This window comes from Frieseomelitta varia, unplaced genomic scaffold (genome assembly GCF_011392965.1).
Source record: "Frieseomelitta varia isolate USP_RPSP 00005682 unplaced genomic scaffold, Fvar_1.2 scaffold_612, whole genome shotgun sequence".
In the NCBI taxonomy this organism is placed as follows: domain Eukaryota; kingdom Metazoa; phylum Arthropoda; class Insecta; order Hymenoptera; family Apidae; genus Frieseomelitta; species Frieseomelitta varia.
In genome coordinates, this window is record NW_025110382.1 from 169,793 (window position 1) to 185,573 (window position 15,781).

Here is a 15,781-nt window from a genome sequence, read left to right on the forward strand (position 1 = left end):
ATGAAAATTTTGGACGTTGACTAATGTTCACGCTGTTGATATTTGGTGTCAAGATACGGCTGACAATCGGTTCGATGTTTCGTCACGGTGTAACACGCTAATTACAATTATTATCGTTGGATCGCACCAAGCAATCAGAGTACTTAAACCTAGTCAGCAGAGACTAATCTTCCTTTTTTCGTTTCTATTAGAAACACGTTGCGCAAAAAGTCGCGAGATTTGGAAGGGACGTGTAAAGCGATTGGACAGATCAGACGTCATGCGGTGACGTGTTCGTCTCGATGGCGCCGAGAGAAAGACGCGGTACTTTCGAAAAGAGTGACTGCAAAACCGCGGTTTGTCTAATTGGACGAAAATCGAAGAGGGAAGGCTGAAGGATGATTGTACCCGTGTCGTTGTCACGTGACCCGTTCCCAGCGGTGAGACAACCGTGTTCGTTAACCAATGTCACAATGTACCTGCGGCGAGCGCGCAAGAGCGCAGGTAGTATATGTGTGTATCCTTTCCCGTGTGCCCCTTCCTCGCGGAAGGACAAAGCGGCTTCGTCGGTTCCCGTTACGGCAGCACTTGAGTCGTGGCCGGCGAAAGAAAGGCGGAACGCCGGGAAAACCAGCGAATCTGGCGGGGGGCCGTGGAGCACCCAGCGTGTGCGGAGAATTCGCTTGAAACACAAAAGTCTCGAAAGAAAAGGCGATCAATCCTTGCGTATACGTCGTGTTCGAGTGCCGAAGTGAACGCTCCCAGGGTACACACTGACGTGCGTCGCGTGTTCACCGCGCATGATCCGCCGAGTAGGAGAGCCACCCTCATTTTTTCTAATTACTTTAATTACGAAAAGCAGGCTGCTCGCCGTTCTGCCTTGGTGTTTCGGTGTTCCTCGAGAGGCACCACGGTGCAACGCAACATTGACAGAATCTAACGGAAAATGGCGGACCTCGAATCGCATTGGGCGAATTAGATTCCGTGATTTGTTGCGCGTTCGTGTGAGAACCAGTGGATTCGCCCGTGACGAAGGAGGTGGAAGAAGGGTCCTGTTGATCCTGCAAATGGTGCAATCCCGGATCGTGACGCCTCCTGGATAACTCGTGGGAACGACGTCTCTGAATGGAAGTGGATCAAAGGAAAAGAAGAACCGGGGAAAACGGCGATGTGGTCGACGATAGGTAGCAACGTGCGAATATACTGCGTAACGGATAGTTGACGCGTGATAGGTCCCCGTTACCCTCGGTGGTATTCGGTGCTCGCTTGGTCGATGCGTGCGCGCTTGTCCGCGCCGGAGATCGAGAAAGTTTTCGTCGGCCGAGCGTCCCTTCTCGTTCGTAGCGATTATGCTACACGACGATCTATTCTACGGAAACGTTTGCAAAAAAAAAAAGAAGTGAAGCGGAGAGAAATCGGAAATAAGGAGAGCCGGTGAACTAGAACGAAAGGCGGAGGTAGTAGCAGGCAATAGAAAATTCTGGTTGGTGGCCGCGAAACGAAGAAGGAATCGTCAGCGGAGGATCGGTGCGCTGGATCGTTGGAAGTGGTAGAGTGAATCGCGGCAAGTGGAAGAAGGAGCGACGAAGTGGCGAAACACGAGAACCAGAGAGAGAAGGAAAATATCATCTCGGAGATGAAAATCGGTGTACCGTGGTTCTCTGGCGAGTCGGCTGCTTGCTAAAAGGTAGTAAGAGGAGGCCAGTCCGAATGGGAGTAGCGACGATTAGACGGTGGTCGGTTCCTACGGGCTGTCGTGGTCGTTGTGGCAACGGGAACGAAGGTGAAGAAGGCAGCTGTCGTCCTCTAATCGGGTCGCGGAAGAATCGGACGCGTTACAGTGATTCGGTGAAAGAAGGATGATGACCACTACCGGAAGATACGGCGCTATGGAAATGAGACATTCGAGGAGCGAGGATCTACTCGGCGTAATCTCCGGCTCGCGGTCCCCGAGCCCTAACGTGCCTCTGCCCAGCACCGCGTCCGAGGACGACCTTATCGCGGCCAGCGCCCTCCACGAGGCCACTGACTCTGTCGTAAAGCCAGCGTGCCCCTTGTTGTCCTCGAGGGTTGCTGGACCGCCGGGTTTTCTAGCGGATCGCATCGATCCCGAAGACTCCATCCGAGACATCGTCACTGAAAATGACCTCTACAGGTTCGTATCCGTTTCTCTTCCTCTTTCTCTCGTCGACGTCGTTTGTAATCGAATCTGCAAATTCGATCAATCGATCGCAAGTCTCTTTTCATTCACATTCAGACTTATTGTTAGGCGTATTTTTCTTCAACTTTTTTTCTTCTGGCTCTTCTCTCACTTCAGTGTGTTGGTATTTTTTCTACCAGTCGAGTCATGCACTAGCGTGTTATTGCGTTTTATGAATTCTCTCGGTTTTTATTATTCGCGCCGATGATATCGCTGATTTTTATCTCAACGCTTATCAGTTTCAGCCAAAACTCGTATTGTCTGTTATCGATATCAGTCGTGTTTTCAGCTTGTTATCTTTTTTTCTTTTTCCAAAGAAACTTCGATTCTTACTTTACTCGCTCGAAAGATAGAGGCGAATACTCAAAGAGCGTGCAAGTGTATCAGTGCGATTAATCAGAATCGATAATTTACAATTCAAGGTCTGGTATTGCTAAATTTGCATGTGGTAGCACGGACGCGAGATCCGCCACTGGAGATACGTACATATGTACATCTATGCACGTACTATGCTTGTGTCTGTTAACCGTAAACGTCATCGATTCTTTTGAGCAACTTTACGAGATTTCCTGCACTTTGAGACGTACTCTGTAAAACGTGAGGTGCGGTACAGACCAAGGTACAAAATTGTCTCTAGAAATTTACTTATAATAAATCTTTCTAGAGATTTACTTATATTTTAAAGTTTGTACCACCACCAAGGTACAAAATTGTCTCTAGAAATTTATTTATAATAAATCTCTCTAGAGATTTACTTATATTTTAAAGTTTGTACCACCACCAAGGTACAAAATTGTCTCTAGAAATTTATTTATAATAAATCTCTCTAGAGATTTACTTATATTTTAAAGTTTGTACCACCACCAAGGTACAAAATTGTCTCTAGAAATTTATTTATAATAAATCTCTCTAGAGATTTACTTATATTTTAAAGTTTGTACCACCACCAAGGTACAAAATTGTCTCTAGAAGTATACTTATAATAAATCTCTCCAGATTATATTTTAAAGTTTGTACCACCACTAAGGTACAAAATTGTCTCTAGAGATTTACTTATATTTTAAAATTTGTACCACCACCAAGGTACAAAATTGTCTCTAGAAATTTATTTATAATAAGAGATTTTAAAGATCGACCCTGGAACTTCTTTGTCGAGATAACGTTGAATCGATACTATTTCCTTTGTGCAGAAAATTTGCAAAAAATTGTTTGTTGTATACGTATACACGTTCATAATTACTATTAGTTTCCTCTATTGCTACGTGAGAAACACTGCGCACAGAGAGAAACAACTCAGAGACAAATAGAAGACAAATAGAATTGTATTTTTTTACAAGAGTTAGCTCATGAACTAGTTAAAACCAAATATGACAACCAAAACCCGAGCAAACTTGTTTTAAACGTAAAAACCATATATGCAGAGAACAGTCTGCAAATGTATCACTTTGTCATTCATGCGTAACGTCGGAAGAATCAGACTCGGATTTAACCTGTTTGTAAGTATACCAGTTTACGATATAATTCTACTTTCAAGACACATATAAATAAACGCAAATTCAGTGCGCGTTATCTCGTTTGCAACGTGTAATATGCTAAAATGAGGTTAAAAGTTGATATCAAAAAGCAATCTCTCTCTCTCTCGGTTCTCAGGATTCAAAAAAAGGATCTAATGGAACTTATTTTTCGATAATGAGATTAATACTTATTTGCTTCTAATTTGTCATACAGTTAACTAACTATAAAATTATAATTTATATATATATATATATATTTAAAATACTAAAAATTATAATGTAATTGGATCAAAAATTAAATAGGTAGAACCTACGATACTAATAAGAGAATATAAAAAATTCATGTCACATATTCTATACTATAATATAATCAGAATGTTATAACTCTGTAAGATCTTTTAATTTTAAACTTCCTTTTTATTTTAACACATGTTTAGACTACGTGACAGATGGCAAAGTGAAGATTTTCTTCTCAAAAAATACAAACTATTGTAAAATCGTTGAAAAATTTTCTTCGCGACTGAATCTACGATGGATTTTCAAATAAGTTTTTAAATAACGCCATCTCAATACTTATTGTATGATCCTTTTATTTTAATATATTGAACTTGTAAACGACATAAAATGTTACAATTTCTCGAATTTTCGTCACGTAGGTCTAATATTCAAAGTTCGATGAAACGATGAAGAAAAAAAATCGTACATCAAGTAACCTAAACCTATCCTTAAACCGTTGTAAAAAAGAAAAATTTCAATCTCCAAATCCATTGTACTTTTTTGTGTACGGAATTGCCGATCACGTTTAATCGAACTAGTTTGTACGAAAGTACGTATTGTCGCGATGAAAGAAGCGCGTGGAAGTGGAGAAAATCGTTTCCGGATCGAGTCGGTAACGGTCGTTGAATCATTGACGAACTATTCGAGCTAGCCTAATCGTAGACTGCCGCACGCACACGCAGCCACAGATAGACACGCAACACCGAGTGGTGTACCGCGGTCGCGTTTAAAAACGGAAAGCGAGGAGCGTTTCATTTTTAATGAAGAAGGAGCGGCTTCCGTGGAGAAGGAAGGAGCGCGTAAGCTCTCTGAATGAAAACAGCTCTCTGTAGGAAATTATCCGGCGACTCTCCGGAGCGGAGCCAGCGGGCGTCCACTTGAAACGCCGTTTAATCAATGCAATTAATCAGCTCGCCTCGGTTTCAGCAACTTTAGTAATTCTGCCTTAGTAATTAGAGATAACCAGTGTTTCTTTTACCCTCGTTCCTTACACGAGGCGATTAATCTCTTAACCTCTTGCGCTGGAACGACGTGCCATGCAAGAAGTCGAGAATTTTTTGTCCGAAATTGAATTTTCTCAGTTTTAAGTATATTAATTAAATGTAAAGGCAAAACAAATGATAAGTTTGTTACTTTTCAATAATTTTTATCCAGTGATATCATATACCGACGAGTTCAAAAGAAAAAGAAAGCGACGATATTATTGTGTACGGTTCGGTCACTCGTTATGGTCCGCAAACCAGCTGCCGGCGCAAGGGGTTAATCGTGATATTATTATCTAGTGTTTACACGTTTATTTGCTACTTAATATTTACACATTAGTAATTACTAGTATTTACTATTTAGTATTTACAGTATTTTAATCCATCATTTTTCTTTGCACAACATATCTTGCACATTAATCTCTTGCGCTGGAACGACGTGCCACGCACGTCGAGAATTTTTTGTCCGAAATTGCATTTTTTTAGTTTTAAGTATAATTAAATGTAAAGGCAGAACAAATGATAAGTCTATTACTTCTTAATAATTTCTATCCAGTGATATCATACCGACGAGTTCAAAAGAAAAAGAAAGCGACGAATTGTTATGTACGGTTCGGTCACTCGTTATGGTCCGCGAAACAGTTGCCAGCGCAAGGGGTTAAAGCGCGAGCACAACGGTATTTTTTTCTTTTTCATTTCCGTTAGGAATTTTGTACTTTCTTTTTTTACCACTCGAAAAGGAAATCTCTCGAAAGATGCTCGGAACGTTTCACGCGCGATGCAGTTTCAATGGCGGATGGGTTAAAAATAACTTTCATTTTTGGCTAACCTTCGATCATAGGCCGTCATTTATACGCTACGCGATTTAATAATATTAGGTGTACATCTAAATATACTTAGAGCACGATCTCGGTGATTATAGTTTTAATTCTTGCTAATAATAAATGGTCAAAATTCAAACGCGCGTGGAAACGTTAAAAAAAAATTCTGTTCGTGGCTAAATCTGCCGTGATCTTAGAGATTGAAATTTTCTGTTTACAACCACCCCTTAAAACTCGCCTTATGACTCTTTTCCATCATTTTATTGGATTTGAAACGTTGAGGTTGGACGAAATATTAGGATTTCTTAGATTTTTCGTTTAATCTCAGTCTTTGATAAGTGATAAAAAAAATGGCACAAATTTTGAAGGGTCGTTGCAAAGGTGGGACTTTAATCTTCATAACGAAAATTTTTCAATGTTTCTACACAATTTATAACATCATTGAGAAGAAAAATGTTTTCACTTACGTGAGGACGTTGTTCTTCGTTTCAAAATAAATAAAAAATATTAAAACACTAAAGTACATTTATATCTTGTAAAAGAATATCTTCATAAAACGAGCTCTGTCAAAATGGAAGCTTCAAAAATCAACTTAATTCATATGTCAATTCATATCTCTATACAACTTAATCTATACAAACTTAAGTAATTCATATCTTAATACAACCTATAACAACATATCTTAAACAATTAATTCATATCTTGATACAATCTAATTCATATCTTTATAAAACGACCCTTGTCGAAATAGAAGCTTCGAAAATCAACTTAATTCATATAAACATAATCATATCTTCACAAAAAACGGGGGGAAGTGTTAAAATAGAAGCTTCAAAAATCAACTGAATTCATATATTAATTGAACTGAATTTATATCTTCATAAAACGAGCTTTGTCAAAATGGAAGTTTCAAAAATCAACTTAATTCATATGTCAATTCATATCTCTATACAACTTAATCTCTATACAAATTTAAGTAATTCATATCTTTATGCAACTGAATTAATTCATCTCTTTATACAACTTAATTCATATCTTTATAAAATCTTGTCAAAATAGAAGCTTTCGAAAATCAACTTAATTCTCCCCGGAAATACAGGAGTTTTATGATCCCGATGAATCGATTCTAGAAGCTTGCCGCCAAGATTTCTCTTGCCGTCTAATTTCAGTGCGAAATTGGCAAACGTGTCTGTCAGGCACGGAGTTGGGAACATTGGTGGAAAGTGGCGGTGCTCCAATTCTGCCGGTATTATTTCGACCAGCTAAATAGGTATCATCCGGCGGAACGTGGTGTCGCCGTCGCTCGGTAGCCGGCTCGCCGAATCGGAATCGACTATCAACGCGTTCTCTGATGCATGACCGTTGACTCGTGCCCCATCACATCGCATCGGTGTCGAGCATCATCGGCTCTCCGGCTATCCCGCGGAAAAGAACAGAGCTAAAGATAGCGATATATTTGAGAGCAGCTTCCTCCTCTCTCTCTCTCTTTCTCTCTCTCTCTCACTCAGCCCGGTTCTTCGTCATCCACCCCATTGTGCATCAACCGAGACACATCCCGGGAATAAAATAAAAGCGTTCGCTTCTCAAATGGATTTATAATTCCATTTGAGAATTTCCTTCCAGCCCTTTTCAATTCCATTAACATTAAGATCATCAGACATCGCATTTCCACGAACAAATGACATTAGATTCACCATTACCATTCTATTTATATCATTCATCTTCTATTGATTTTATAATTTTTTCTATTCATATAACTGAAATTTCTATTTTTAAGGATCTCTAAGTTTTATCGCAACGATTCTAATAATAAATTCGATTTTCTCAATCTCGTTTTCCTCCGTTTTTTTTTTTTTTTTTTTTCTTTTTGAGGTAAAGCGATTAATCGTTAGAAAAATGTAAATATTTGATAATGTACGTCAGCTATTGCAAAAATATAGTTATTTAATTTGTTGCAAGATATAGATTGTATTGTTCACGTTTTACAGCGTGAAGCTTCTATTTTGACAGTCCTGAGCACGTTTTATTCAAAGATATAAATATAATATACTATTTTAATATTTTTCATTTTTTTGAACACGTAAGTTAAGATATCTTCCTTCTCGAAGATGTTATAAATTGTCGTGGTGTGTAACAAATTTTTTCCAATGATTAGATCAACCATTTTGAAGATTAAAGCCCCTTAAAACTTGTGTCATTTTGACGAAGGTTGATTATCACGGTTAAACGACAAAAATCCAAGAATTCCTAACAACCCCAACGTTCCAGATTCAGTGAAAAAAAAGAATTGTACGGCGAGAAAATTTGTTCAGAAAATTTCAATCTTTATATAATATATATATCTTCTAAACTATTGTAATAATAATTTTTAGATGTACATAGAGTAATAAGTTTTCTTGATAGAGAATGTGGAATAATTGAAAAACAAAACTTTAATTAACTTTAATTTTAGAGAACTAAAATTAAAATCTTGGTGAATTTAGTCACAAGCAGAATTTTGACAATTTTCTGAAGAAAGAGTATCCGCAAAATCATCTTCGAAAAAAAAAAAATGAATTCAAAGTAGAGACCATATGATCATTTTTTTACAAAGTTATCGACAACTTTTCATTATGTCGTTATGCTCTTCGCTATACGCAAGTGTGTCTCCCTTCGCTGAAGATGCATAAATATTATAATCGTATAATGACTCGCATAGAGAGTTTTCTATACTATTATATTAAACAATTGAGATTCAACGGAGGTGAATTGGTGCATTAATTGATGCATTAATAAGTCGCTTAATAAATCGTGCACAACTGACCTCTGTCGGTAAGGAGGAAGCAGCGATATTAAGTCTCTCAACTTAGAACCGAACTAACTCGGTAAAATCGGTCAGCTATATAACCTCGCGTTCATTTCGCAGAAAAACGATTGCGCCGTTTTCTCACAATCGTGATGTTAACTGTAAACTACATTACGTTTCGAAGTTATGATCGTTGCTCGCAATTCTTTTGCCCCAATAAACAAATTTCACTCGAGTTTCAAGAAGCATCAGTTTCGAAGGCAGAATAAGAAGCGCGCGTAGGTTAGGTCTTTTTTCTGTGAATACGCGTCGGTAAATAGCACGTTCTCGAAGTGGAAAGATGGACAAGTGTAATAACACACCCTTTTGCGGTTGTTGCTCCATTTTTGGTCGCGACGGTGTTCATCGTCGTTAACCCTTTCACTAGAATACTTGGCTTAGAAAGTCGCTTGAAAATCGACTATTGTGCAAACCGTACGAACCGTTGCCCGTGATAATTCGTTATGCCAATTTCTCCGCTGACGAACGATCCAATTTACGAGCGACTCGCGTCGAAAATATTTATTGTTCCTCTGTTCGGCGTCGCTTTACTCGCTCATTATACAGGGTGTCCCAAATAACATTGTCCATTTTGAATGTCGAAAGTTGTACAGCGACTAATGATCTTTTTTGTGAAAAGGTGAAGAGATTTCCGGAATTTTTTAAACTTTAAAGAGCAATGTGTTTTTCCATTTGTTAAACAATGCAACTCGACAGTTTCTGTAAAAGGAATATTAACCTGTGTTGTGTAGGAAAATTATTTTACTTTAGGAAATATTTCTGTTTTAACTTTCTTTAAAATGTACGCACGAAAAGACATGAGCAAACAGCCCCCTATCTTAGCTTCTAAACTATTGTAATAATAATTTTTAGATGTACATAGATTAATAATTTAAGTAGAGTTTAAGTAGTTTAATAGTTTAATAGTTGAGTTTCTTTTTATAGAGAATGTCGAATAATTGAAAAAAATTGTAGAAAACTAAAATTAAAATATCTCTTTTAAACTAATAATTTCCCAACGTATATAATGATTTTTTTTTTTTTAAATAAGGAACGTCGAGCTGCATTAATTAATAAATGAAAAAAAACATACGCGTCTCGTTTCGAGGAAAAGTGGAGGTGACCTTGAAATCCATTAAAAAAAAAAACATTACTATCCCTTTATTTATAAAAACATAAAGTTTCTTCATATCTTTAGAAATAACAGAGATATTCAAGGTAGACAGAGTTATTGAGACACCCTGTACATACATACTCGCCAACAATACGTATAATTCCCCTTTTCAATGTGCGGCGAATGACAAGACCGCGAATACTCGCACATCCGAGCTTTCTCGGATCTTTTCGCCATCCAACCGAGTTTCATTTCAACTCGTTTCAATTTCACGCGCGTGTCTCAACTTGCACTGTCAGAGCTGTCCCTTGGCCTCTACAAGTGTATCCTGCTACGCGGTCGTCAGGGAAAGGTCCAGCAGTCACTTTCTCTAAAATTGTTTCTGCCAACTGTCCGGCTACCGTGCGACATTTTTCAGGATCCTCTTACACCTCTGGTTCTAGCCACAACATCCGCCAACTGTCGTTTATTCCTGAGATCAGCAAGAAAGAGATATAAATGTGTACGCGATTCTACCAATCGTTCGAAAGTGTTTTATTAATATAAGTTTTATTAACACATTAAAGACCGGGTTCTTTTTTTTTAACTTACCCCAGTGGTCGCGTATTTTCCCGGCAGGCTGTTTTTTTTTTTTTTTTTGCAGTCAACTATAAATGAGTTTATATCTTATCAACTTTTTATAATATTTATTTTGAACTTTCAGTGTTTGAATGTAAAATATTATTTCATATTATGAAACAATAATTTGCAATGCACGCATGAAATTACTTTTTATGAACTATAAAAACATGAAGGCAATCAAGTTTAATACATTGACTACTGATGTAAACACCTAAATAGTAGTAGATACAACGTATCAAAACAGATGGCATCTGAAGACAGCGTGTAGAAAACACGAGTAATCTCGTGATCCATCCATAACAGATGGCGCACGAAACAAACAGTAAACTCATGATCCGTCCGCAATGTCTTAATATATATATTCACGGAGCATATCTAAATTTCTACTCGACGATATCCATTTTAACTTGTGTAGACAAACTATGCCGTGGTCATGGAATAAGAAATACAGTAGTTCACATTTAAGCGTCCACAGTCGGGACCGAAGGTGGATGCTTAAGTGGGGAGGTGTATTCTGCGAATTGTGTCGAAATATCGGTATCAAGTATCATTCGCTTTGTATTGTGCAAGTGTCATGTTTCACACGGTCTTCGACAGGTCGCCACGGTAATGTAGTGTAAAGTGAGATAGTCCCACTTTCAAAAATTGATAAGGATAGCTTTATCAACCCTTGGGGCACACAATTTTAAAGAAAGAAAAAACTTTACCTGCATGGAATTGTTTTTTAATATAAAAAAAGTAAAAAAACATTTATTTCAATTATTAAACATAAAATATTTCATAAAATGAAAAGAAAAGTAATGTTTAAATAAGTTCTTTATTTACAGAGTGGGGTATAAATAATCCCACCATGCAACCAACGTTTTAAATGAAATTCATTGAAACACATCCTTAGGTGGGTTAAAAAATATCTCACCATGCATTAACTGTCAAAAAAAAAAAAAAAAAATGAGAATTTTAAACTCACCTAACCCCAAAGAGTTAAATAGGGAAAAGTATGGACTAGTGTAGTATAAATACAAACATTGGACATTACACCTTTTAAAATCAAAAAACAAATAAAGATCCTGACAAAAATAGTAAATAATTTAATAAATAATTTCACGAAACAACAAATAAATCGTCTAATAGGAAATAAGTTAAATTTTTGTGATACTCAATAACAAACCTTCGTTATTTTGACAAACAGATTATTTCTGAAATAACTTTGAAAAGCAATTTAACGCATTTGCCCTGGCAACTGATTGCGGACCATAACGAGTGACCAAACCATATACAGTGATTCGTCGCTTTCTTTTTGAACTCGTCGGTATGACATCACTGGATAGAAATTATTCAGAAGTGAAATAAATTTATTATTTGCTTTGCCTATTTTGTTTTACTGAAATACACTTAAAACTGAGAAAATATTACAATTTTGGAACAAAAAAATTCTCGACGTGCGGTGGCACGTGGTTCTCAGCGCAAGAGGTTAAATAAAAATAATGTTATTCGACAATTTTTCAAAACATCCAGATCTGATTCCAATACGCGACGATCAGTCCTCGGTCTTCCTGGAATATCGATTTACAGCGTGTGGAATCAGAGTCGGCTTTCGACCGAATCGGGTTTAAGATCTCTGTAACTTCTGAGAGGCTAGATCGAAGAGAGAGCGACGAATGGCGGTTGCGAAGCGCGCGGACTCGATGGATCGTATCGCGATCGGTGCGTTCGAGGCCTGGCTATAGAGTTACTACGAGTATCGCACGTACATATGTACGTTCGAGAGGTAAGTTTCACGAAAGGACGCGACGAGAAGGAGATTCGGTGCGGACAGGCGTGACGGGCGGACATTGGAAGAAAAGAGAAGAGAAGAATAGAGAAGGCTAGCTAGCTCGGTTAGCTAGCCGGGGAATCCGGAAAAAAGAAGAAGACGCTTGTCGAATCCCGGAGCGGTCGCACCGCGCGCTTCTCGGTGAATCGTGAAAGGGAAAGTTCTCGTCGTCGTCTCTCGTCGGTGGTGAATGGACGAGCGGCGGTTGCTCGAGTGCGAGTGTCAGTAGCGAGGCGAGTGAATCGGTCGAAGAGAAAAAGAGCCGGAGAGAGGAGGAAGTTTCGGTGGAAGGCAAGGATCCACAAGAAAAAAAAGAAAGAGGGAGAGAGAGAAATTGAACGGCCGAGCGAGGGGAGAGAAGAAAGGCTGCAACAGGCCACGCCATGACGGAAAGGTCGTCTCGCTGCCTGTCACCTTTTCGACGCGGTCTCGCTCGTTCATCGCCCGGGCGAGTTCGCGTGGGACCCGAACAGACTTCCGCTTTCCAAACGGCAGATTTCTGAGAGATCTGAGAGATCGCGTCGAGTCGCTCGCGAATTTTTCATAGACCCCAACCGGTTTACGATTATTCGTCAGTGTGACGAAAGTTTCTCGCTGTTTCAGCGATCGTTGCGCCACCTGTCGATTTTTGCGTCTCCCCTTTGAATCTCTCTCGGGAGATAAAAGTAGGGTTTGCTCGTGGAAATTCGTCGCAGATCGTACCACATTCTTTTCCCCTTCGTATTCTTCCACCTGTTTAAATTTTTCCATCCGCGCTATTGTTCCCGACAAGACGACAAGATAACTGCTTAATGTATTTAATGCGTTTTTCGTTTGCAGGTTCGTGTTGTTCAAACGTCACTACGACAAGTACGTTGCCCTGGCGGCCAAGTACGAGGAAGCCAAAGGCATCGCTTACTACTTGGAGGAACGTTATCACGAGGTGAAGGTACGTTGCAGATGTATCGGTGAGTTTTCATTCGCACAACGGTAATGGTGTCTTAATTGCCTTGGTTAGAATTTAGGAAAACCTGTAGAAAGCTAAGACTCGTGCTTTCGTATCGAAGCAAGAACGATTTAACGTGATAACATGTTAAAGTACGGGATTGGTCAAAAATCACTTTCTACTAAAATAAATCAAAAAGTAATTTTTTTGTTAATTTGCGAACGCTCTGGCGGTCAACATTTGAAAGAAATAATTTTTGAACACATAACGTTTGAATTCAAATTTAATTTAAAATTGATAAAATTAGTTTTTTCCTATATTTCGATATTTTCTTATATTAAGAAATTTTACTATTTCTTGAGTTCTTACATTTCTTTTTATATTTTTTATATTTCAATGTTTTAACAAAAAAAAAAAAAAAAAATAGGTGGGAAGAAACTTTTGGCTCACCCTATCTATAGTTACCAGGGGGAGCGTAAACTAGGCTTTGAGAACTTGCGGCGCAACTAAGTAACGCATACATAAATTTGTATAAGCGCTACGTAACGGGGCAATTAATTCTCGAGACGGTTGCAACAAAGATCCGAGTGTTTCCGCGATCTTGTTAGTCTCCTCGGTATGTGGTGGGATCCTCGGGATCCCAAGGAGCTCATGCCGCGAGTGAAATCAACCTGGCTCTCTGCCTGTTGCAATATCCTCCGTGTAAATGCGCGAGAGAAAACTGACATCTTGCACCATGGGTTATGTTATCATTTGGGAAAATGTATCGACGAGATGCTACTACCATCGGTTATCGGTTGTTGGAGCTTTTTCAACGTGAAAAGACACGTTTCTTATTTCTCTCGCCATTTCGTTGAAATTCAACCTTCAAATAGAAATGTCTTAAACGTGAAGGCTGTTGAAATATGTAATACATTGGTCACCTGTGATCAGAAATATGATTTTTCCTCGCTGATGATGGAGTTGTCATATATTTAATATACCTTGTATTTGATGGAGCTGGTATTTCGTCACTGTGTCATTCACTTTTATTCTTGTATTCAATATTTTTATATTATATATATCATCATATTCAATTTAATATTTAGTATTCAATATTCTCTATCCTTTATTCAATGTTCTCTATTCATATTCAGTATTCTTTATTCTTATATTATATATATTATCATATTCAATTTAATATTTAGTATTCAATATTCTCTATTCTTTATTCAATGTTCTCTATTCATATTCAGTATTCTTTATTCTTATATTATACATATTATATTCTTATATTATATATATTATATTCTTTATTCTTAACTTTTTATTCTTTTTATTCTTATATTCTCTTTATTTTTTATATTCCTTTTATTTTTATATTTAAAAACAGTTTTATTAAGAGTAACTGAATGCATCAAGGGACCACGATGGTCATACACCAAAATAAACGCATTATGGATAACAATCTTGTGATCTTATATAATCTCTTATATTTTCTTTAGTATTTTAGTTATTATTTTTTTTATTATATTTTCTTTAGTATTTTAGTTATTTTTTTTATTATATTTTCTTTAGTATTTTAGTTATTTTTTTTATTATATTTTCTTTAGCATTTTAGTTATTATTTTTTTTATTATATTTTCTTTAGTATTTTAGTTATTATTTTTTTTATTATTACTTTGTTTATTATGCTTGTAACAATGAAAATTCTTTTATTGAGAGCATCATGCACATCTGAAGCGTGTCAGTTACCTCGTTCGAAAGATAATTTTTCCTTTTCTTTCTTTCGTTTTTTTTTTCTCTTCTCTGTGAAACGTTTGAATATCCACGACGAAGTTCCTTCGGTGATATCACGATTTGAAGAATGTGCGTGACACAGTGTCTTCGTGGACACGTTCCGTTCTCTGTTTGAGCCGATGCCATTCCAGTCACCCTAACCGTACACCTTCAGACAAGATTTCCCACGTTGAGTGGGAGAGTCCGTTTGGCATTTTGTTTAGTTTAGGGCTTTCGCACGCTCTTCGCTCGTGACAGAGACACTTGACGACAGGTGGCTTCTAGACGAAGCTCTTGGACGGTGCTTTCTCGCGAGGAACAATCGGTTTCAGGCAGGGAAAACGGGAAATGTTCCATCCTCGTGTTCTCACCAGTTTCGTGCCCCGGTTTCGTTCCTCGAAATATCGGCGTGCAATTAACCGTTACCTACGACGAGAGCCGCCAAGTGAAGTACTTAACTAGTGCGACAAGGTTCAATTCTCTCTTTCTCTCGGAGATTCGACCCCGATCGAAGGAAACGAGCAGAATATAGGCTAAATAGGCTGTGTGATTGGATCGTTTTTGGAAGAGCCAAGAAACGACAATATACAGGGTGGTCACTTGAAAGATTGAATGATACAAAACAAAAATAACTTTTACAAACACATGTTTTTTTTTTTTATTATTTTATTATTTTTATTATTTTAATTTTTAGTTTTTTTATCATTTTTACTATTTTACTACTTTTAGCTTTTCAATCATTTCTATTATTTTAATTTTTAGTTTTTTTTTTTATTATTTTATTCGGAAATATAATTAATGGATTTTTCCCAATATTACGTGTGAAAAACAACATCCCTCAAACGACCAAGTTGTTGGATTCCGTGTAATGAAGTCAACGCGCTTACAATTTAGAAGAGTTTATTCCCTTACAGTCGTGGTCGTGTATGAAATAGGATGATATACAATGATTT

At 37.6% G+C, this 15,781-nt stretch overlaps 1 protein-coding gene across 1 annotated transcript; it reads left to right on the forward strand.

Moving 5' to 3' along the window:
* Positions 1-41: 41 nt before the first annotated feature.
* On the forward strand, positions 42-13,133 carry LOC122534551. Its single transcript, XM_043665310.1, has 2 exons — positions 42-2,134; positions 12,965-13,133. The coding sequence occupies exons 1-2, from the start codon at positions 1,839-1,841 to the stop codon at positions 13,116-13,118; spliced, it is 450 nt and encodes a 149-aa protein (XP_043521245.1). The 5' UTR covers positions 42-1,838; the 3' UTR covers positions 13,119-13,133.
* The last annotated feature ends 2,648 nt before the right edge of the window (positions 13,134-15,781 follow it).